The 22,264-nt window shown below is 34.3% G+C and overlaps 3 protein-coding genes across 4 annotated transcripts; 1 reads left to right on the top strand and 2 right to left on the bottom strand.

Annotated features, from left to right (window-relative positions):
- The first annotated feature begins 10,949 nt into the window (after positions 1 to 10,949).
- On the top strand, positions 10,950 to 14,483 carry LOC140977474 (probable polygalacturonase At3g15720). Its single transcript, XM_073442211.1, has 10 exons — positions 10,950 to 10,976; positions 11,495 to 11,659; positions 11,782 to 11,919; positions 12,128 to 12,280; positions 12,674 to 12,697; positions 12,794 to 13,001; positions 13,079 to 13,160; positions 13,569 to 13,677; positions 13,788 to 13,901; positions 14,170 to 14,483. The coding sequence occupies exons 1-10, from the start codon at positions 10,950 to 10,952 to the stop codon at positions 14,401 to 14,403; spliced, it is 1,254 nt and encodes a 417-aa protein (XP_073298312.1). The 3' UTR covers positions 14,404 to 14,483.
- A 719-nt stretch (positions 14,484 to 15,202) lies between these two features.
- LOC140976517 (O-fucosyltransferase 13) lies at positions 15,203 to 18,555 on the bottom strand. 2 transcript variants are annotated; one of them, XM_073440734.1, is made up of 6 exons: positions 18,361 to 18,555; positions 18,156 to 18,238; positions 17,149 to 17,219; positions 16,948 to 17,036; positions 16,613 to 16,834; positions 15,203 to 16,138 (listed from the first exon to the last, which is right to left on the bottom strand). In XM_073440734.1, exons 1-6 carry the CDS (start codon positions 18,474 to 18,476, stop codon positions 15,400 to 15,402), a joined length of 1,320 nt encoding a protein of 439 aa, XP_073296835.1. In that variant the 5' UTR covers positions 18,477 to 18,555; the 3' UTR covers positions 15,203 to 15,399. The 2 variants fall into 2 exon arrangements, with proteins under 2 accessions (XP_073296835.1, XP_073296836.1); XM_073440735.1 differs by lacking the exon at positions 18,361 to 18,555 and having other exon boundaries at positions 17,149 to 17,248.
- A 550-nt stretch (positions 18,556 to 19,105) lies between these two features.
- On the bottom strand, positions 19,106 to 21,438 carry LOC140977494 (uncharacterized protein At2g34160-like). The gene is made up of 5 exons (XM_073442231.1): positions 21,112 to 21,438; positions 20,973 to 21,021; positions 20,127 to 20,189; positions 19,950 to 20,017; positions 19,106 to 19,348 (listed from the first exon to the last, which is right to left on the bottom strand). The coding sequence occupies exons 1-5, from the start codon at positions 21,226 to 21,228 to the stop codon at positions 19,256 to 19,258; spliced, it is 390 nt and encodes a 129-aa protein (XP_073298332.1). The 5' UTR covers positions 21,229 to 21,438; the 3' UTR covers positions 19,106 to 19,255.
- Between the last annotated feature and the right edge of the window lie 826 nt (positions 21,439 to 22,264).

Raw genomic sequence — 22,264 nt, 5'->3', positions numbered from 1 at the left:
CTCAGCTACTATAAATAGCTAAACAAGTTTATCCTCCTCTGCAGGAGGCTGCTATGTAATAATAGTTTGAATTTTTGAATAAAAAGATCAAGGCTTGTTGCCCCTCTCATGTATTATTTTCAAATTGAACTACTTTACTATACACCCTGAGGTAGAAAACAAAACAGGATTGTGCTAGGTGATATTGTAGGAATCCACATCAGTAACCATCTGTTGCGACTACGTGTTTAGGCTGTAAGGAGCAATCAGTAAAACCAGATGAATACAACCCGACGACAATTAGGTTAAAGAGGTAAATTGTTCAATTTATTATACGGAAGCATGATAATTTATTTATAAATAAAAAAAACCGATCATCTGAACATAGTATATTGGTTGGAAACATTGTGTAACTGTATGTCTTTGGCCATATGTCTTTAAGAACAAGATCGATAGGTAAAACAATGTCATGTACACTAATTATGAAGATTGACTTTTTGGAAATTTTAAAAAATTAGGGAGCTCAAGCAAAGATTTAAAAGAGTGAAGAGTAAGGAGAAAGTTAAGTTTGATGATGGGGAGGGATTGAAAATTTGCCCTTGTTTTTATTTGAATAAAACCATTTAGACATTAGAATGTTAAAAATACATGTAGATTAAAATTTTTTTTTTGGCCATTATGCATCTGCTAAACGTGACAAAAAAGTTTGTATCATGATATCTGGAAAATAGCCCGGGTCATCCTAGGACTCGGGCAGAGTGATTGGGAGCTCAGGACTACTGAAAGGAATACCAACCCGAGTAAAGAGAGTGTTCTTAAATAAATCATCATTGGGTATACAATAACTAGGGAAGTGGCTTAGACGAGACAAACTTGGGCTTCTAGCTTAGCCCAGGCGGTACAAGAAGACTAGGATAATGGATCGGTGACACTGTCTGTGTCATCACATCATAACACTGCCCGAGCATCTCGAGACAGGCCTCGATCATGGGCTTACAGGTATGGATCACCATGCCTCGAAATCATTAATATGTCAGTCAGCGCACGTAGTGATAATGTAAGAAGACTAGAGAGTCGGTAGTAACAGTGTCAGGGAAGGGCATGAGCATCCATTTGATCATAAAGAGTAGTCGGGCACTGAAAACAAGATCATGAAACGTCTGCTATTCGTTTCTTAAAAAGTACTGGAGATTTTTTTTTTCAAACCTAACTTAGCATTCGGCCGAACCATAAAATATTTTTGACATCATTTTAAAATAAATCAACCAACTATAATTTGAAAACCAAAGGAAATAGTTTAGCATAAAATTATCCAACATTTTACTAAACCTAAAAATAACATTTGAAAAGTATAGCTCATACTATAACCTCTCAAAAATCACTCATTAATAAATTCTCGTAAAAATATCTTTAACATAACTTAAAATCGTAAATCATAACTAATGCGGAAAACTAGCGTCAGTCCTCGGGTTATGTGCTCCTTCAGTCCAGCAAAGTCAACCATCAAGACCTCCGTAAACATTATTATCATAATCACCTGCATCAATCACACCTAGTGAGTCTAAAAACTCAACACACCATAATCTTGATAACAAGTACTACATATACAGATCACATGCATCGTAAAAATACTTATACTTAAAATATCATTTTCATCGTGATGCTTAAACTTTAAACAAAAACATTTTTCATAAACTTTTCATAATGCATAAACTTTAAATGAAACATTTTCATAATGATGCATCAACTTTAAACATAAACATTTTCACATAAACATAAACATTTTCATAAACGTGTAAAATCATAAACCTTTTTATATTATCATAAACTTATCCATATCATCATCAACATATATATATTCATATTCATATTCATGTTCATATACGTGTTTTGTTGAATTCATATCGTTGATTGTGACTTTCGTGTTCATATACGTGTTGGGCGGTAGATCCATCTACATGTAACCACAGTACTGAGCGGTGGGGATACTAGCGACACTCTCACCGGTCAATTGGGCCTTGGCCTATCCTCATAATATGGAAATACAATCGTCGAGGGACCTCGGGGTCTTCTCCCATAGACGGGCTCCCTCTGCCGTCTTCTCCCGAAAATGGGCTCCCTCTGGGGCCTTTTCTCCTCACGTTATCTCAAAGCATATCATCATATATATATACATATCCGTATCCAAGGAAATACGATCGCCGGGCTTCCACTGGGACCATAACCCTCACGATATCTCCAACATATCATCATGTTAGTCACAATCCCTTCACATCTTCAACATTTCGTATTTCCATCACTTAATAGAAACATGCATATAATATCGTTTTTCTTTTAAACCAAGCATGCAACATATCTTTTAAATGCCAATGTTAAATCATAAAAATCCATAAAAATTTAAAATAAACGTTTTAACATGTAAAAATCATAAAATGTCATAAAAGTTTTAAAATAAACATTTTAACATCATAAACGTTTAAAATAAACATTTAAATCATAAACGTTTAAAATAAACATTTTAACATAAAAATCCATAAACATTTAAAATTGACATATTAACATATAAAAATTCATAAACATCCATAATCATTAAAAATAATCATATTAGTATATAAAACAGCATTCAGGACACTACCATAACGTTTACTAATTTTTAGGTGTGAAAAGACTGTTTTACCCCTAGACGTAAAATTTCACGGTTTTAACTTTTTCTTAATTCCATTGACTCTAACATGTCCCAAATAATTATTTAAGACTATATGAATTTTCTCATATTTTTATTTGGCTTAAATCGATGACTTTTAAATTAATCTTTAAATAAGACGTATAACTGCGTTTTAATCCCGAATTAAACCAAACCTTAATATAAAATTTCAAAATTAAAAACTTAGACTTTTAATAATTATTTGAGCTTAAATATAATTTTTCATAATTTTATAAAGCTTAAAACTAGGCGTTTCAATTAATTCTTTAATTAACGATTCGTGCGGCGATTAAATCCCGGATAAATCCAAAACTCGTCATTTTGATCCCAAATTTTAAACATAACATTTTTATAATTTATTCTACCCTTCCAAGTCATGATCCACACCCGTGGACCCATGGTTCTATTTTTAGTCTTATTATTTTTGTTTTTGACTCCTTATCGAACACACCGACCCATCTCCCAAAATACTCAAGCCACGCCCGAGCCACCTTGAGCCAAAACCTATCCAACCCATCTAGGCACCCTACTGGACCATTATAACCCATAGGTCCTGCCCTTAACTCCAAAACCAAAGCCCTACAAGAGCTGCAATAACCAGCCGAGAAACCCACCTAGGAACCCTTGAGCCATAATCGTTTTTCCCTGAGCCAAGCTCGAACCCTCCAGAGCTAACCTCGACCCAGACCCCCTATGGACCCTACTGAACCTTTAGAACCTAAGGACTCGACCCCAGCCCCTGAAACCGAAGCTACACCAGCAGCACCTGTCATGGCCGAGTCTCCCACATGAACATGGACTCTTGTTTCTGTTGCTAGGACTAAGCCAACCGACCCAGACCCTAAACCAGCCCCTTGTGCACCTTTTTAGGACCCTAAGGACCTNATAAGGACCTAGCCTATCCCAGCCCAAGCCCCCTGGCCGAGCCCCTTCTCCCTGCACCAGCTTCTGAAACCTGCGCACTCCCTCAGCTTTCTCTTGGGTGGAGTCCTTGTTGGCAAGGACTCCTCCCAGCCCCTGGTTTTCGAGTCCTAGCATCTACCCCTGACTCATACATGGTCCTAGCCTAGCCCTGGTCCCAACCAAACCCAAGCTAAGCCATCCATCCCATAAAACCGAGCCCCTCAAGTCCTTGACAGAAAAGTGATTCCAACTTCTGTTGTTTTCGTGTGCAGCGATTTTAGTGGGTTTAAAACCCCTAAACTTGTGTAAAACATGCCCCTTAACATCCTAATTCATGGCAGCCCTTTCCACAACATAAAAACCTGATTTTGGAACAACAACCAAGCTTTAAAAGTTCATATCCATGTAAAAACGAAAATAAATAAATACACCACTTGCGTTCCATAAAATTCATGCATAAAAACTTATTATGGTGTGATGATGTTTTGAAGGAAGAATTATGCATACTTTTGTGTATTAAACGTATGATTTTACGTTGACAAATCGAAGAACGAGACGAGAAGACGTTGGCTTGAAATATCGCTTGAACTCTTAATTAAACTTTAATTTAGGGTAGGTTTTTTAAGTTTAAATATTGCTTGAACTCTTAATTAAGCTTTAATTTCTAGTTTAGGCCCATTAACCATGTTAATTAGGCCCATTTAGCCCATTAGTGTTTGATCAAAAATATTAAAATAATTTTGCTCAAATAAATTTGTCAATTTATTAGCCGGGTTGCCAAAACGTTTGTAGTTTTGTTAAAAATCCAACACCGATAAAAATTACGTTCCGGCGTATAAAATCACCTCAAAACCCCTTATTTTCGAAAATAAGAAAAAGCATCACCCTTATTTTAAATAATTAAAAACAAATAACCAATAAAAACATTTTCTATTTTTCAGCCCTCGGTATCCGTTCCTCGATCGCAACTCGAATAATCTTCACAAATACATTTTGATGCAACCATATAGAAAATATATATTTTAAGCATGTAAATATGCACAACATAATTAATTAATGCAATTAAAACAATTACTTAAAATACAAGAGAATTTAATAATTGTATGCATGTGGTTCGCGTGGACCTTTAAATTTTCGAGACGTTACATTATAGGTTGCAGGCTTCGTTGGGAACCGTTTAGCTGGGCAGCGCTCGGGCGCGAGATTTTACCGCTCGAGCGCCAGGCCTTCTAGACGGGCACGCTCGAGCGGTAAGATGTTACAGCCCGAGCACCAGGTATTCTGGACATTTCGTCTGGGCAAGCATGTTTAATGTGTTAGTATGTGCAGCAGTCACCCAAGCGAGATCAAACGAAGCCCTCAACGCTATATAAGTATGTTAGACGTGCATAAACAAAACAAAATATTTTATGTTTTTGAGGTATGCGAATTGTCTTGTGACCAATTATGTCACGGGNGCGTTACAAGGTCATCATTACCTTTTCTCCTATTAATACTCAGGTTTGCTCGATCAGAAGCACTCACTATGTATTTTATATATAGCACTCTCATCTCGTTTGTGTGAATACTCGATTGACAAAAGAGTGGCTACGTCGAAAACCTTTCTAGCGCCCCACTGACGTTCTTTTCTTTCCAAGTGTGCAGATCACTCAGCCCGAGCTTGGCCAGTCATGTGCCTCGAACATCCACTGTCCAAGTACCAGACTAAATTCTTCAGCAATCACAAGTTAAATCAATTGGTATCCGATCATATTTAGGTCCAAATGGTATTAGTCTCTTAGGAACTCACACTTGGATCAACCTGATTGGCCAACCACTTTGTTAGTTCAGATGGGCTCTCTGTCTGCATTGGAAACAGTATGTTGTCTTGTCTTTCTGTCATCATTGGTATGCATGTATCTTTTCTGAACAAGCTTGCACTTGTAGTATCGGTAAGGCTTACTTCTTATTGGATCATGCCTTGTCGAACTGAATCTATTATCAGACCATTTAGGCTTATCACTAGAATTCTCAGGTTTGTAACCAACACAAAACTTTTTGCCTTTGTTCATCTGTTTAACAGGTTTCTCAATTCGAAGAGTTGGCTCTTGATGTTCATATATCGTACTTGACCTAAACAAATAAATGTGTTTATCATTGAACATGTTTAGTTTCGATTGATTATTGGTATCTGTGAGATTGCTATCATTACTACTGAAGTCAATACCAGTTTTGTCTCCTGATTGTTCCTGCAGCTGCTGCATTTTCTCAAGACTAACTGAAGACTTGTTCCAAACTTTAATCAGTTCAGCTAAGTTTATGTTCTCAGACATAAGTTGTCGATGCTCAATCAATACTATTTCATTCTCAGTCTTAAGATTTGCAATTTCTGCCTTAATACAGAGCACTTCGCCTGACTGTTCAAGTTAGGCTTCGTATCATTGTCAGTTGGGCTTGTTTTTTTTGCTTTGACTTCCTCGAATGATTGAGAAATTATCTTGTACTCATTACCATATATCTTGAAGTTCAGTGATGATATAATCTCGTATAAAATCAGTTGAGCTAAAATCAAATACCTCTTTACTGGTGGATTCCAGTTCCATATCACCCATGAGGCACTGCAACTCTCCAACACTTTCACTGGTGGAATATTCTGACTCGGATGAGTTAAAATCAAAATCTTCCCTAATGGTATTACTTTCCTTGGCCACTAGTACCTTTTTGTTTCTTCTCTTCTGGAATGACTTCTTGTCATGAGATCAATCTTCATTGTCAGTTGGTCTTCGCTCATCCTTCTTTGGCTCAGGGCAGTCGGCTATAAAATGACTGGCTTTCCCACAATTGAAACACACATTGTTCTCATCAATAGACTCTTTCTTGTAATAATTGTGTGTGCTTGGGTTTTGAAAATTGTCATGGATCTTCCTTGAAAACTTCTCAAATTTATTCATAAACAGTGACATTGCATCGCTGCTTAACTGCTCGGCTAACTTCTCTTTCGAAACAGATGATCACTAGATGTAACCGCCAGTGCATTTGTCAGATTGACTATTGATTCACCATCAGTTCTTGTTTCAAGTTCGAATTCACATGCCTTAAGTTCTTCAAACAGATCATGTAGTTCAAGCTTGTTAAGGTATTTAGATTCACGCATAGTCATAGTTTTGACATCTCATTCTCTTTGGAGTGTCCTCATTACTTTCCATCATATCTCACGATTGTCATACACTTTGCCAAGAGCATCCAATTCAATAATTATTCTGATCACTCTTTCATTGAATTCTGACATAGACTCTCGGCTTTTATCTTGATACTGCCAAATTTTTTAATAGCAACAAACTGTTTGTTTTCTTTCATCTGGTTGTTGCCTTCGCAAATTTGTATCAGTTTCTCTCAGATATCTTTGACAGTGGAGCACATCTTGATTTTTATAAAAGTGTTTTTGTCTAGTGTTTTATACAATATGTCTTTGGCAACATTATCTAGATTTGCCTTTTTCTTATCTTCATCTGTCCACTCCATTCTTGGTTTTTCAATCATCTAAAGAGCTCCGTCAGAAATTGCATTGTTTGATTTCATGATCTTCATTGGTCCGTCTGTGATGACGTACCACATATCATCTTCTGTGTCTAAATTATTCTCAATCCTGATTTTCTAATCGTCAAAATCCTCTTTGGAGAATATAAGAATCTTACTGAACGAGACCATTAGAGTTTAGTATTCAGATACAAGAATTAACCTGCTCTGATACCACTTATTATGATAGTAGATTGATTAAGAATATGGGTGAATAAATAATCTCAAAAAATTCTGAAAATATTTCGATTGAGTTAGCACCACTGAAATGTAATTCTTTTTGGTTGGGTATCAATAAGCCAGCAGTTTGTCACTACGCGGAAATATGTTCACTCATTAAGTTTGAACATGAAATGACTTGTTTGTGTTTGATCAGCTAGACTATCAAATATAAAGTTACGGTGGAGTAAATTATAAGTAAATAATATAAGTTTGTTTTTGTAGGTTCGGAGACTTCAATACTTTTATGTCATAACTTATTTCTTGTTGAACTATTTCACTAAAAGACTTTGAAAATTACAATATTTTGAAATCTCCCACCTTATCAAGACTTACCACACTGTCTAACTGAAACTTTTAGTATATTACAAACTTAAAAAAATGAGCAGTAAGGCTTCTTACTCTCTGTTACAAGGATTTTGCAAATAAATTCTAAGCACAAAAATGATAATCAATTATCATAATGAACTCAGTTGGGCTCTTGAAAATTGATTTTAAATTCAAAGAACTTTTTTAAGATAGATAGAAAAAATGAAGCAAGTAATCAAGAGTTCTTGAGTATGCCCTGACTGATCTATTTATAGGCATCGCCTGCAGAAGTCATTTTTTTAATTTGGAAATCCGTTACAAATAGATACGTCGTTGTGTCATGTCACCGTCTTTTCTGACAAATAGTATACTCTGGGTAGTGTGCATGGTCTCTGACATTCAATGGAGACAGATAAATCTTATATTATCTATAATCCGTTTGTTAAGGTCATCAACTCGAATTACGAAAATGTTCACTCAAGTTTTGAACTCTTATTCCAACAGGGAACCGTCGTTACAGAGCTACCAGAAAAGCTAGCAATACATCAACTGCACTTGGCTTTCAGGCGATTTACTGAAATAACTCCTCAACTAAGCGATAAAGAAAATCAACGTAAGTAATTATACGTATATTATTTTTATCTTTTATAGCTTTAAAAATAATTTGCCCTTGTGAAAATCACCTTTTGCCTACAGATGTAATAGGTGTGCTGAAAAAGGTCAAGCAACTAATTGTTTTTACCAAACCAGAAGGTATCATGGGATACAAAATAGACATTGTTTTATTGGATACGACTTAAGCACAATTATATTATTTGTGTATGTAAAAACCTTTTGCGATCAAGCTAAACATGTTTTCAATGCTAGGCTGACATCCATTAATATTAATCTATGGGACGACCTTGCTTTGAATGAGGCACAAATGATGAAGCATATGGAATCGAAGAACCCAATTATCGTTTTTACCAACCTGAGGATGCAAGAATACAACAGTACAATTCATTAAGTTCATTGTTTATTTGTTTTGTTATGAACCAAACACCATCAATTTTTCCTTCTAATATCAAACATGAGTATATCAGTTGAAATCAACGCCAACTACATCTGTTTTTTTCAACCCACCCTGCACCCAGACAGATGCTTCAAACTCATGGTAAATTGTGACTTCTCTATCATGGATCAAATAACTTATCAAAAAGCAATATATTTCTTCTCATTTTAACAGTTTCAACGTTTGCGTTTCAATCTCAATATTAACATTTATATATTTGTCAAAAGATACTACTCATCATTTTTGTCTACCACCAATAATTATGAATTTAATTTCCTCATATCTTGAGACTACTCCATCTCTTTTTTCTAAAAAAATCTATTACTTGTTTTCAAACAAATTTTTAATAAACAGGTTGGACGGAGAAGAGAGGCGCGAAAAACTATTTACTATTTGGATGAAGAAAATGTTTGTTGACTCTGAGTGTGTAACAATTGACGAAGTGATTATAAAGGCGCGAACTTTAACAGAGTTTTGAGTATTTATTTCTACCCATGTCTTATTGAATTTAGTCTGCTTATTACAGTTGTAGAAAACTCGTATTTATTAATCGGTGTTAATGATCGTCATTGAATAAAACCAAAAACCTAACAAATTCAAATTATCATTAATGATCGAACTTTTTTTTGGATATGGAATGCATATTACTATTTGAAAGGAACTATCAAGGAGATTGACAATGGTTCTTTACCATAATACGAAGCTTGTGATCATTGTCTCAAAGCAGGTACAAAAATGTCAAATGGCCTTGCTTGTCTAAATTGCTTAAAATTACAAGTCCAGATAGTTCCCAGGTAATACTATTTATTCAATTTTTTACATCTGCCATATATTTATATATCTAACATTGATATTGAACACTACAAATTCAATCTTGCAGGTATAGATTATCATTTTTGTTGGATGATGGTACAAATATTGCTAGGATCACAATCTTTGAAGAAGTTGTCGAGGCATTAATTGGATTTCCTGTTGAAAACTATATGAAGATTCATAATCAAGTAAAAACTAAATTTTACATTATATTTCTTATAGGTAATAATTCTTATCATCACAATAAATCTAAACATTTTTGTTTCTTATTGTCTCCAGCTTGCCCCTGATACCACAATTATAAATCCCGTTGATGCATTACTGAACGAAAACTATAAAGTCTTGTTTAAATTAAATCACTTCATGGACAAATATGGCACCATATGTTCTATAGAAGCTGAAGGTGTTGACAAAATCGATGACAATTTGAACAGAGAAAGGAAGATCGGAAAACGGAAATTGACGAAAAAAAGTAAGGCAGAATCTCAATCTATCGTCATAGAAGAAAAGAAGGGAATAACTGCATCATCAATAAAACTCGCCAAAAACACCACAGGAAATAAGAAGCAAATAGAGATCGACGACGATGAAACATTGGGAGATTATACAAAAAGGATAAGATCGCAAGCTACGTCAACATCAAAGAATTTGCTAGGAAAATTTCAAATCAAACAAGAAAAATAGGGATAATAACTTTTGGTGCATTAAATATGTATATATGGAAATTATATTGAGGATACCCATCAAGCCATTTGTAAGAACCTCTTTCGACTATTGTTGCTTTAAAAAACATATTTGCTTATAATCCAACGTTCCTAATATATTACATGAAATTTCATTAAGAAAAAAGCTAATATTAAACAAACTCAGAAAATACACAAATTTATGTATACTCCTTTCAAACAAATCACTGACTATTACATACATTTTTGGGAAAAAATATAATTTTAACATGTTATACTCAACTAAACATCAACGATATATTTTTAAAAAAAAATATCTCTAACTAAAATGAATTTTCACAATGAATTGCAAGGATAAATCACTAAAAATATTTGGTTTAGTGGGCTAAGAATAAGTCCATTAAAGATTTCTAGATATTTGATTGATGGAACTCTACATGGAAGGAGAAAAAATTATGTGAACCAAAATCTCCAATGAATTGAGTGCTTTGGTCTCATCACGAGAAGATCTCTTATAATTTTCAGAGATTAATGAATGAGTTTCTCAAATTTCACCATGAATTTGGTGAAACATCTAACATGTGGATACCCTATATATGTACATAATCTCACAAAATTCAACGTTTGGTGTAAATCAATTTAAATATCAGATACAATAAATATATTTCAAGGGGAAAATTGGGAAAATCAAAAAGCAAGAAACATAATCGAGTTGTGACGATATAATTCATTAATGCATAATTCTCATCTTAAAAATTTGGTGATTTTCTACATTGAATCCTCTACTTTAGGTTATATTATATATATATTAGACCAATAATTGGGTTTCAAAAATTATAATCTTCGTGTTAATAAATATATGTATTGACATAATTTTTCTTATACATATTCGGTCATTTGTTTGGAACAATCAAGTGCTTTCTTAAGAGTTCTTTACAAAGCAATTTTAACAATGGTATGGATAAAAAAGGATGGCCATTCTTTTAAATTTTCTTTTAATTGTGTAGTCCAATTGCACTTGTTTTCGTCTTAACATATATTTTTTTTAGGGAAAACTGCAATTTCAGTCACATATGTTTAATTAATTTTTAAAAAAAAAACGTCAAGATGGTATCATTAAAGATGTCGCGGCATATGGAGCATGGATCAATCCATTTCGGGATTGAATGACACATTATGATTATTGATTTTTCGTCGTAACAGAAAAAAAAAACATCGTTTTTATTAGATTTATCAATGTTTTTTTGTTTATAATTATCATTCCATTTTATGGTGTAGGAATTAGTGAAATATTTTGTGATTTTGAGCTTGGTATTATTCGAATCAAGAGTTCTTACAAGGGGTGAGCACGAAATTGCATTGGATGGATATTCCTATAACACCACGTCTCACGATGTCACAAACTATGGTGCTGTAGGAGATGGAATAACAGATGATACTAAAGTAATTATTATCTCTTTTTAAATAAATATCATAAAATCAGTTTTTTTTAATATATTGATGTATTTTTTATATAATATGTTTCGATTAATTAATATGGGTAATATTTGCAAAACCAATGATAGGCTTTTGAGGCAGCGTGGGGAGCAGCATGCACGAGTGGTTTGGACAAAGTTGCAATATGCGTACCCAGTGGAAAGGCATTTTTGGTGTCTCGTATCCTGTTTCAAGGCCCATGCAAACCAATATCGATTTCATTTCAGGTAATGATCCAACGACTCTACTGTGCAGAGTAAATGTTCGCGTCCCCTTAAAAACAGTCCGAACATATATTTTCTTCTATACTTGATTTGTTTTCGGTAGAAAAATAATTTCACATATCAAAACCAGAAACAAAAAATTAAGTTGAAGTTATATATTTTCAAAATTTACTGGTAAGAAATGTGTTATAAAGTTCTTGATAACAAACAGATACTGGGAACCATTGTTGCTCCTCCAAGATCAAAATGGGAGGCACAAATTATTGCAGATGAATGGCTGCATTTTCATCTAGTAGTTGGACTAGAAGTGATGGGGTATGGTCAAGGACTCATAGATGGAAAAGGAGGTTCTTGGTGGTCCTATGTGAGTTCATACAACCCGTCTCACTTTTTTTTCAAGAAAACATTTTTTTAAGGAAAATTAATTATAATTTTTGTCATGTATGTTTGTCTACGAATTTCAGTTTTAATCATATATCTCTTTATTTTTTAAAATTTTAGTCATTTTTCTGTAGGAACGCTGTTTGTAACACTATACACACACAATCGCCACATGAAAAAATGATTAAAGCTGGAAAAATCATAGATGATAGGTTAAAACTGAAATTTGATAAGCCACAAATAGACTAATAAAAACCTACAAAACCAAAATTACGGTTTCCCTTTTTCAATTTACTCGTATACATATGCTAAATTCGTAAAGTTAATTATGACTATTTTCCGAGTCTTAATACAATATCAAATCGTTTTATTTCAGGGACCCAACGTGACACGACCCACGGTATCATACATTTATTTAATACATACTAAATTCACAATCCAATAGATTTTTTTTTTCTTGTTTATACTTTTTTATTGAATTCTTTTTTCTTTGCAGGCAATGAGATTCTCACATTGCAACGAACTTCAAGTGAGCGGCTTGACACACATCGACAGCCCAATGAACCATATTTCAATAAATGAATGCAGCAATGTAAGCCTTACAGAACTTCACATGATTGCACCAATTACAAGTCCAAATACCGATGGAATCGACATAAGTGCTTCTACCAACATTAGTGTTCACGACTCTAAAATGGAAACTGGTAAAAAAAATTATCCTTGTTTTTTTTTTTTTGGGCATCTTTTGGTCATGAAACGTGTACTTGATTTGAATTTTAAGGGGATGATTGCATTGCCATAAATGGAGGAACCTCACATGTCAATATAACCGGAATAGAATGTGGTCCAGGACATGGAATAAGGTTAGTTTCGATTTCCCTAGGCAAAACTCGAGTTCGAATCTTGTAAGTGTAGAAAACGGGTCCAATGGTTCGCCGTCGCGGCAGCCCAACGACCAGAGTTCCAGAACGGCAGCTGCCATGACAAAATTCAAGGCTAAAAGGCTAGTATCGCGGCTGTTGCGTGAAATGTCCATGGAAAGGTGGGTTCCGCGATGGCCTCCATGACCGTTACAGCGAACCATCATCCAACCTGACTCTGGCTTGTATTAGTCTGGATCAAATAAGCCTCCAGGATGCGAAGGGGCAACAGATCAACGCATTGGATTCGCCCTATTATGGGAAATAGTAGACAAATAATTTGATGGAAATTGATTTTTCTGAACATACTTTACTTTTATTATGGGAATTCAATTCTGTTTTCTGTTGCAGCATTGGAAGTCTAGGAAAAGATGGAAGATACGAAGAAGTGGAAGATATAACCGTAAGCAATTGCAGCTTCCATAGAACACATAATGGAGTAAGAATCAAAACATGGCAGGTAAAAACTCTCAATGTTAAAAGCATGACGCCATTTGTTTTCCTTTATATTCCGGGATCGATGGTAAAGTTTTAATTTACTATATGTTTTTCAATATTCATCTTTGATAGGGTGGCTCGGGATTTGCCAGAAGAATCACCTTCTCGAATATCAACTTCGATGCAACCGATAACCCTGTAATCATTGACCAGTATTACTGCCCTCACCAAATATGCACGGAAAAGGTGAGCCAAGTTTACTTGATGCACATTCTAATTTTCTGCATGAACTGATATTTATAGCGTCAAGGTTAAGTTCCTGTTGGATATTTTTTACCAGCATAGCAGTGCAAGTGGCAATGCAATGCTGGTTAAAAATGCTCTTCGGCCCTTTCTACATATGAAAAATCTTTCAGATTTTTACTTTCAACACCCTAAATCAAATTTCTGATTCCATCACTGATCATGGTATCAGCCAATGTTCGTTTCAGACTAACTGATCTTTATTCATCAGAAATCTGCTGTCAAAGTCAGCGATGTGAAGTACATAAGACTCCAGGGGACATCCATCAGCCGGGACGCAACCATCAACTTCAGTTGCAGCCAGACGGTTCCTTGTGCTGATATCCAAATGGATGATGTAAACATAGTACCAATAGATCAACAGCCACCATCCTCACAATGCATCAACGCTCATGTGACCGAACATTCATCGAATCCAGCTCTCCGTTGTCGCAATAGGCAATGAGTACCTTTATCACATTCAAATCTTTATAGCTATTAAGCAACGCTAGATTTTTAGATAGTGTTGCAATTATATGAAAACTACAGTTGGAAACTTGGAATTCTAAAAAAGTATATTTCTATTTCTAAGTATAATTCTGGTGAATTCATTTTCTGGAGAATTATGTTGCTTTTAATTCATCGGAAGATCCATAATTTCCAGGTTTTTCGAGCCACATGATTCAACCGTGGCGATTCAGTTCTTTTCAGATGAAAGATGCAAATTCTGTTAAAAATAGTGATAAACTATTGAATGACTGATTGGGGATGGAGCTATCGGGCTCAAGTATCGGTGGCAGTGAAACAACCGTCCACTTAAATTAAAAGAGAAATCAGATTTTATCCATATTTATTTCTAATAATAGAAGTCTAGTATACTCCCAAAATATATTGAATCGCCCAATCAAATTCCCTCGTTTTACTCAAATAACTTCCTAAATCCACCACTGATTGTAGCATCCCTCCATCCAAATATATTAATGGGGTCTTCTTCAATAAACTATTTAGATGTGCTGCCTCCACGATCATTGATTCATGCAATGGCAAGGCTAGTTCCTTTAGATTTTACATGCAAAGAGCTTTTGGATGATCCCGGCTCGTTAAGCCAATAAACTAAAAGGGACTGAAATTACCTGAATTGTTCGATGCCACTGCACATGACTAAAGAATTGTCGTGGATAATAGTTTGTGGTGGATTCTAGTTCCTAACACCAATCCTTGATAAGGAGTATAGGAATCTTAAACAGAAGAGAGCGGAAAGCAAATGAATAAGAGCTCAACAGAGCGCTGTTTTCTATACATCGTTCATGTGCAGATCTGTTTAGCATATGTTGAATGTATGTGTCGATTGTTCCAACAGTTGAAACTTACAGAAATTAATGAATATTTCAATTCTCTACAAAGAGAAGTCAAACTCATTCTAACATGTGAATAGATTTTAGAAATGCCTGAGAAACAAAAACTAACCTCGAAGCTTGAATTCACAGAAGCAATCGGGTAAAGCAGATCCAACGCCCATTACAAAATCATCTTTGTGAACCTTGTACAGAGCATCCATCAAAAGATTCCCGTGAAGCCCCTTCGAACATAATTCTGCAAATGCCCTCCTGCGTAAGAAAAGGGTTTTATACAACCCTTTGAATGCCCGCATGGCAGCAACCATTTTATCCATGTTCCCAAAATATGTAGCCACATATGAATCACTACTGATTGAGACATAATAATCCAGCGCAGCTTTTGTGTTTCCATGCATGTTTTTGAAGTCCTCGTCACTCAAAAGGGTGGATTTGGTAAAAACATTTGTGTATACAGAAGTCAGGCTTTCAAGTTCCATTAGACCATCCCCAGCTGCCAGATAGATACTTGTATTGGTAGGGATAGCAAGAGCTTGAAGGATGATCCTAGTTTCATTTGGTGTAAGGGGACACTTTCCACGGTTTCTCCAATAACGAGCTTGCTCTCCAGTATATGTTTTCCTCTCTCCTCGCGCAGCCTCTATACTTTGGACGGAAGAGGGAGAAAGACCGGAATATTCACACTGACTATAAGCTACCATGTCAGGTTCAAACCGGAGGTGAAGTGAAAGGAATGGCTTTGGAATAGCTTGCAAAAGCTCAGATCCTTTCTTCTCCAATGCACTGGTCAGACGCAGAGCCTTGTAACAAACCTGACAAAGGGCAGCTTTTGCATACTGTGGATATCTGCAACAATAGCAATGCCAAGGCAGTTTGGAACTTCTAAATTACACCTGATCTACCAAAAATTTAAATGCATAAAATGCAACAGTGTCAAAGGATAGGGGAAACCACATGCACCCAGAACTAAATTGTGCTCAAGTTCATATTTTTTTTAGAACTGGAAAGGACAACATTTGCAAGAGATCTGCCCTTAGCTTATCAATCGTCTCAAGAACTATATTACAGGCATCGTTGTGGGTTTTATGCAGACTCCTCAGCAATCCAGAGAAAATTTCATGGATCACCACTCTTCGTTCACTCCTCATGACATGATATATACCCATATTTACAGAAAGATAAACATGGATAAAAACTCCAGAAAATAAAAAGGCAAATAAGTAATCCAAGAGAAATTACCAAATCCTATGGAGTCCACCAGTCTCACCAACTTTGCGTTGGGAAAAATATTCAAATTTGAGAGATTAAAATGCAAGGTACCTGTCTCTTCTTTGACTCATCGCTGGAGTTATTGAAATATAATGATGCTCCAGCAGCGAAGGAAGCACAGTTTCTACATAATCAAATAAACCTTTTCGTTTGCTACAATCAACTTGAATAGGTTCTTTGGATGCTAGCTCTGCAGGCAACTCTTTCACAACCTGAACAAAGCCATTCATTTGTTCGATGAAGTAATCCACATCAAAGACATCTCCAAATCCACTGCATTGTCGAACTATGAATTAAGAGGAATGATTTAAAAGGATAACAATAAATGGCATTCATTATTTCCAACCATTAGAATCTATCCTGGATGACACAGTCATAAATCTTACCTAGATTCATTCCAATATGCAGCTACTTCAAATTTGGGTAGAACAAGAGTTGCATTTAGTAGGCGAGCAATACCAACACCATCACAAAACTGCAATTGCCACAGTAAATGTATGTACAAATCCATCGTAATAAGTCTCCAGAAACTAAAACAACAGAACGATGGTTAATTCCGAACGTAAGAGGGAACGTAAAGTACTCACATCCCGCCTCATCTGATTGAGCCCTCCATAGCAATCAACTCGAAGATACCCATTGGTCTTAGCTGGCAGAGCTGCATCATTAAAAAACCATTGCAAATGTCTGCATTTGAAGTCAGTTGAAGTTGACTCAGAAAATATAGACCACAGCAAAATCTATGAGATATTACTCGGTATACATGTTCGAATGCAGAAGGATTCTGCATATTGAAGCAAGAAACACCTTGATATATCCCTGTTTAATAACAAAGTTTATTTTGACCCAATAACCAATTGCCAGCAGATGCCAAGGCAAAAACTGTAGATCTGATTTTGCACGGCTTCAAAATTATCGAGCTCTGAAAACCACTAATATGTTCAACCTTCAAAAAGATTCTAGCTTTTAGTTCCAAAGAAATATTTTTTATCTTAATCTTCAAATTTATCGTTTCTAGAAGAAAATGTCAAGCTTCAGTTTCTGAATGTGGTAATTGAACATTACAAAAGGCAAATCCATCTGCACATTTTTAAGTGTCTCGTACCATCTTTTATTATGGATCGGTAGATGAAAAATGAGTGTCAACAAGAAACCAGTTCTAGAATCCATTGACCAACTATGAATATCAGTAAGCACTATAGACCTCTAGCATATTCAGTCTTTGAAAAACTTCTAGATTTTCAGTATCTAATGGCATTGGAGAAATGGGCGGAAAACTAGATACCTTAATTTTGACATACATTATCTCTAGCCCAAAAATCACGAAGTTAATTTTCTGAATGTGATATTTGAACTTATCAAGAAAAAATTGGTAAAATTTATTCCCTTCGTATGTACTTTTCTTTCATCTCCTAATTTTGTCGAACAGAAACAAAGAAATTATGCATTTAATTCTGACATTCAACTTCAATGAAATCACAATCACAGGGATCAAAATCCCGATTTGATAAAAACAAATTAGAAACACACAGATTAAGAATTTAATAAGCAGAAATCTTCATGCAGAAAAAAAAAACAGAAACAGAAACCTAACCAGCTGGCTTTCCTTGTAACCACCAATCGCAAGGCCTCCATTCCATGATTCTCCGTACAGTCCATATCTCTGCCTTTTCTGATCTGCTAATTCGGGTATCAATTAACTTGATTCGAAACAAAAATATAAAGCAAATTCCGAACCCAGGTGAACCAAAAAATCCAGCATTTGCAATTTCGAAATCAAAAAGGAAAAATCGACTTACATCGGAGAATTCAGAGATGCTTGAGGAAATTGGGAAGCAGGGGAAAACAGAAAAAGGGCTAGAAAGAGAGAAAAAAACATCAGGGTTACGATCAGTAGGGTTTTCCCCACAAACATTTGAACTTGAACTTGTAGAATCCAGATAGATCTCAGTATGAATGAGCTTCTGTCACCCCAAACATCACAATTAGTTAATAATTTTAATACAAAATCTTGGATTCGAGATTTAACAATCACTTCCTTCGACTTAAAAAACTAAAAATAATAATAAAATACTCCAACATCTAATTTGGAATCAGGCAAGGTATTAATTTATAGGGAAGGATTGCTTAATCTTAATATTTTTAAAACATATATACAAAAAAAATTAGATTATTAAAAGTAATATTTGTTTTATAAAAAATAATATATTGTTTTAAAAAAGTAATATTTTTTTATGAATGACTCAAATATAATATATGTATCACAAAATGACATGTAATACCGTCTTACAGAAATTTTTGTGTTCTTTTTATTCTCTTTCCATTATGAAGATTCAAAAAGACAGTCTAGATTTCTAATATTTCATAATAATGTTTAATATTTTTATTAGTAGTACACGTGTTGCGTGTTTGTACAATTCATTTTTTTTAATGAAAATAAAAAATAAATGAATCATAAAATTAAAAAAATATAGTGTTTTCGTAAACAAATAAACACAATAGATACATAATAGCTAAAAACAATATAAAATAATTAACTTACCTAATAATTTTGATTTTATTGAGAATTAATTTTCATATAATCATAATTTCATTTCAAGTTTCACCAATTAATTGAAATACAGTCAATTAAATGACATCAACTATAATAGATAATAAGATATTTCATCTAATCAAGTAAATATGTTCATATCTCTACTCTTCACCATTTCCATTCTCTCCGCCATCTCGCACTGCAGCAGCCATTAATTCATCAAAATTTGCAGTTTTACCAAGCACTATTTCAATCTGCACCAAAATAAAGAAAAACATTGAACATAATTTAACCATAACCATAACCAAAACCAAAACTGATATGGAGATATGAAATGGCAATACAAAACTAGTTATCCCTCTAAAAGGATGGCTACTGGATTCTTAGAGACGGGTATAAACAAATGCAAGTGCACTTGAAATTAAATCTGGCCCAACAAAATCCTTTCACAGCACCTACGATCTTAATGATGACAAGACGTGATAGACCATAATTAACAGCTTGTGCGCGTGAATTATTGTTATACATTATTTTGATATTTGAATCAAGCTTCATAATTTTTTATTCCAGCCAAAGATTATATTTTTCATTATTTCAATAGATGTAGTTCTTGCAGTTAATTATGGTTTACTGATATACAATTTTAGTTTCTTAGCTTATTCTGTTTGCTATCCACCATGACTTTTATTTTCTAGTATCCAATTTGAGCTTATGATTACTGTACTAGGATACAGCAGCTGGACTACTTCTTGAATAATTTGGCAGTATGGCCAATGTTTGCAGAAAACCATTCTAGTTTTCTCGCAGTCCACTAACCAGAACAGAGATAAAGGTTCTTTGAAGAATTGAATTTACCTTGGCTTTTTGAATGGGCCGCCCCCTTGAACCATCATCCTTTATCTCCACAGTGGATGTCATGATTTCTACATGTATTGAAAAGACGCATAAGATAAGATACGTCCATAGTCCATACTATTTGACACTTTCCACATAAACAAGGGTCAAGGAGCCATAAAGAATACCGAAACTCACTCTTTTCAGTGACAAATCCATTATTCTTCAGAATTTCAGCTATGGAAACAACTGTTGAAATTGCTGCGATAATATAACACAAACAGAGTATTAGAGCATGCATAAAAGATGGAAGGAAACTAATCATCATAAAGAAACTTTAAGGCCATAAGTTGTGGTTTAGAGCTGTCAAACTGACATCATTCGTATCTCTATGACTCCCACATGTCATCTTTACAGCCCGAATTCCGATAATAATATTTATTTTACTTTCATGACAATAAGACCATTTTCGAGCTTTGTTCTTATCAGTGACAGTAGTATATTTCTCACAAATACCTAAAGGTTTAGGCATATCAAACATTGCATTGAGATTCGCACAACCATAACATGAACGTGTTTGGTTGTTTCAACATCATGTTAAAGCAAGAAAAACAGATCCTTTCTATATGCAAACAAACCAATAAATATTACCCCCGTTAAAAAGTAAATATCATGAATGAAAAATGTTTCAGAATGATCATCAATACTTATCATAAAGAATTGCATATGTGTGTCCACTTACAGGTTTAAATTGATTCTAGATAATATGTGTGTGAGTACAAATTAAAAATGTACTAAGTTGGACCAATGTAAACACCGTGAATTGAATATCGACCGCTAGGGCAAGGCAACATCCAACCACCAATTAAGGAACAAGAGTATGAGGTCACAATGAGGGAAATTTAAGATTCTTACAGCTTCAAATTTTAGTCGAGCAGTCAATACGTAGATTCTAATAAGCCAAGCCAAACATATCCTGAGTTTTGACATAACACAGGGAGCAAAGCAAATGTAAAACATTCAAGTAAGAAAAGATATCATTACCCATGCCAAGTGCCGAAAGCTCCACTTCATCGTGCTGTTGCAAGTATCTCTACACACAGTTGAGGGGAAAAAAATGAAAGGTCAATAATGGGTTCCGTATGAGAATAAACATCAGTTATATCGACTGCAATACATATACCTTGGTGAGATTAACGTAAAAGAAAAGAGGTTTCTTGGTATTGGAGACTTGAATCCGGTTCTTCTTTTGAAATTCGGCTATTTTCATCTTGTTCACTCCTTCTGTTATTCCCTCCATATGGCAGTGGATTATAATCAAAGATTCTCGGCGTTTATACTCTGCAAGATTGCGCTCAATTGTACGCAAATGAATGTAATCACACTCTTCCTGGTTGAATTTGACGGCTGGGTTTTGGGAAAGCTAGGGTTTTTACCATGATAATTAGGAATTGCGCATGGTGAAAGAAACCACTTCCGGGGCAGGCCCAATTGGTTATCGGGCCAAGCGATTTTTCTGATTTCACACCTCATTCCCACTTTTTATTTCAGAAAAAAAAATATACTCAGTTATTGGATTTATTTTAAATATTGTTAAAAAAAATTGGAAGATCTTGTGAGTAAAATTTTGGAAAATAAAATATATGTTTGAATCATTCTTTAATAAAACAATTTTTCATTGTACATTTCAAATAATTTAAGATTTTAATTTGTAAAATTCCTATATTATATTTAGATTGATCACTAGGCTTTTTTGAAATGACGAAAGTTAAACTGTCTTTCACTTCTTTACTATTTTATATATACATATAAGATACCGTCTTAATGGTCAATTTTATGAGACTTATCTCCAACTCGATTTGTTTCATTTAAAAATTTATTTTTTATGTCAAATATCATTTTTTTTGTAAATATGAATCGAGTCAACTCATCTATTTATCTCACAGAAAACTTACTCTAAATTAATTTGTTCTTGTAAATTTTGATATCATTTGATATGTCATTATAAGATTCTGGATTATATGTTAGCTATTTATTATGCTAGTTTTTAAAAAATGTTTTGGCATAATATATACAAGTTTATTCCGATTTATTAGTGAAAGTTTATGTTATTGTAACGTATTCAGTCCTTTTAAATTAATCAATTGATATGTTTTTGTGGAGTTTTATTTATTGTAGTTTTTAAAATAATATTATTTTAGTATAACAATTTGTAAATTTACTTAAAATGCATATTTGAATTAGTGGTGTAAATTTTGCGGAAAAAAGTCGTATTTCTTTTTAGTTGTTTTATATATTGTGTTAAATATCATTTTATTATAATGATCTGCAAGTTA

Source organism: Primulina huaijiensis, chromosome 5 (genome assembly GCF_012295235.1).
Source record: "Primulina huaijiensis isolate GDHJ02 chromosome 5, ASM1229523v2, whole genome shotgun sequence".
In the NCBI taxonomy this organism is placed as follows: domain Eukaryota; kingdom Viridiplantae; phylum Streptophyta; class Magnoliopsida; order Lamiales; family Gesneriaceae; genus Primulina; species Primulina huaijiensis.
Note: the sequence above shows the minus strand (reverse complement) of the source record. Positions and strands in the feature narration are given on the sequence as shown.